The 2414-nt window shown below is 38.0% G+C and overlaps 1 protein-coding gene across 1 annotated transcript; it reads left to right on the top strand.

Moving 5' to 3' along the window:
- The first annotated feature begins 391 nt into the window (after positions 1 to 391).
- LOC114387743 (protein BIG GRAIN 1-like E) lies at positions 392 to 2080 on the top strand. Its single transcript, XM_028347954.1, has one exon. The coding sequence runs from the start codon at positions 790 to 792 to the stop codon at positions 1855 to 1857; it is 1068 nt and encodes a 355-aa protein (XP_028203755.1). The 5' UTR covers positions 392 to 789; the 3' UTR covers positions 1858 to 2080.
- The last annotated feature ends 334 nt before the right edge of the window (positions 2081 to 2414 follow it).

Here is a 2414-nt window from a genome sequence, read left to right as displayed (position 1 = left end):
CCAGTGGTTGGAAATTGAAATATTACCCACCCAACGGACTATAGACTTTTAATTACCGTGATGGAAAAAGTCCTTGTTATGAAAACAACCTAAAGAGGAGGCAGTGTGATATTAATGGGCCATAGTAAATCTATAATAGTCAAAAAGAAATTACTTGCCAAGTAATTACTTTTTTAATTTTGTTATAATTTTGTTATAGAATATGGAGTGACTTTGAAGCCCTCAAAATGATGGTGGGATCTCTACAATAATTATTGCCCCTCTGTATATATAATTATAATGATGATATATATGAGCAAAGAAGGGTTAGATTGTATTATGCACATGCTCATGGCCATTGGATTGGATATATATCCATAGCCAACAACCACGTACTTAACACCAAACTCCCACTCAAACCCATAGAAGCATATAGAATCCAAGGAAACACAGCTCTTTGCTCCCCACAATCCCTAACAAAATCCTCTGGTTTTTAACAGCATGAGGAGGATAAAAAGCACTGTTCCCCACTTATATCTTTATTGCTAATGCACATATTCACATCATGTGTGGACCTCACACAAAAACCTCCAAAACTCCCTCATCATATAAAATTATGCCTTGAGTTATTGATTAACCTAAACTGACCCTCCCCACTACTCTCCATCATTCGAAACCCAGTATCCCCCCCCCCTTCTTGTTACATATTGCTATATCCATAATTCCACACACCATTTCATTCATTCATTCACCTCTTGTTACATATATAACTTGTTAATACAAGTCCTAAACTCAAACTTGCACCACACTATGTCCATAGCAGGCCTTATAGACCCAGAAATGAATCACAACAAGTCCTTCCACCGGCGAAATAACTCCGGCGAGCTCGATGTGTTTGAGGCAGCAAGGTACTTCTCAGGATACAGTGAAGTTCTTGGCTCCACCACCACCACCTACACTCAGAAGATCAATATGAGAGAAGAAAGGCACCATCATCATCATCATCATGGACATAGAGCTGCCAGAATCAGCTTAGACATGCCAATGAGAAGCTTGCTCCCACAGCAATTCCATGGCATGGAGAAGCAAATCATCATGAAGGAGAAGAAGCACAAGCAGCCTAGCTCTCCTGGTGGAAGGCTTGCAAGCTTCTTGAACTCTCTCTTCAGCCAATCAGCATCAAAGAAGAAGAAGTCAAATAAGTCAAGCTCACAGTCCATGAAAGATGAAGATGAGAGCCCTGGTGGAAGGAGGAGAAGAAGGAGCAGCATTAGCCATTTCAGAAGCTCAAGCACTGCAGATTCAAAGTCCTTGTACTCCTCCTTGAGTTCAGGGTTTAGAACTCCTCCTTATGTACAAACACCAACAAAGAGCTGCAAGGAATTCAGAACCTTCTCTTCAGAAAACAAGCATGCACTGTCCTTTTCAGCAAAGTACAACAATAACAAGAACAACAATGGACAACATGTAAGATCATCAACAGCAACCACCACTTTGCAAAATGAGTTTTTGTGGGATGAGAAGAAAAAGAGGGAACCAACAACAACAACAACCTTGTTGGATGATAATAGCAACCACAAACACTTATCAGAGAAACAAAAGAACAACAACAACAAGGGAAGTCATGAGTTATTACTTGAGAAAGATAGGATGTTAGTGGACAACAAGTACTCATCAGAAGAGAAGGAAACCACCACTCAATTCAAGAACTTCAATGAGGTTGTTGTTGATGATGGTGCAGAAAGTGATTCAAGTTCTGATCTGTTTGAATTGCAAAACTATGACTTGAGATACTATTCAAGTGGCCTACCTGTCTATGAAACTACCAACATGGATAGCATCAAGAGAGGAGCACCAATTTCCAATGGCCCTCTGTGATGTTTGGTGTACAATATTTTTCTTCCTTCTTTAATTGGTTAAGGTTTAATATTTAGCATGTTAGAAGCTATGAAAAAAGGAAAATCTATTAGATTTTGCTTGTTTCCCCCAGGGTTTCATGATTTCAACTGATCCTTTCAATACTTTTTTTTTTCTGTGTACATATTGGAATGTTGGCTTGTCTTATCTAATTTCATGATCTAATGTCCTTTGCTTTTGGACCTTTGTTTTTAGAGTGCAAAAACAAAAACAAAACAAAAGTTAATGCCCACCATTTGTGGCTTCATCAATTTTTTTTTGCCGTGAATTTAGGTTTGACATCTAATCAAGAGCATGGTTATCAAATTCTTTAAACAATCATTTCATGTGTCCCCCTGTACCAAATTCATCATCTTAGGTTGCGCTTGTGCTGTTGTGGGAACTAAATTTAGGACCTGATTCATAAGTAATTCTTTAGAAAATAAAGTAAGTTAATGATCGATATTAAGTGTCTCTGCATAACAAATTTATTTGAATATATATCATCTATCAGTTATCTCATTAGCCACTGAAATTTC

Source organism: Glycine soja, chromosome 2 (genome assembly GCF_004193775.1).
Source record: "Glycine soja cultivar W05 chromosome 2, ASM419377v2, whole genome shotgun sequence".
Classification (NCBI taxonomy): Eukaryota; Viridiplantae; Streptophyta; class Magnoliopsida; order Fabales; family Fabaceae; genus Glycine; species Glycine soja.
Note: the sequence above shows the minus strand (reverse complement) of the source record. Positions and strands in the feature narration are given on the sequence as shown.

Excerpts from the sequence above, each read along its gene's own strand:
- LOC114387743 (XM_028347954.1), top strand. The coding sequence starts at position 790 with ATGTCCATAGCAGGCCTTATAGACCCAGAAATGAATCACAACAAGTCC.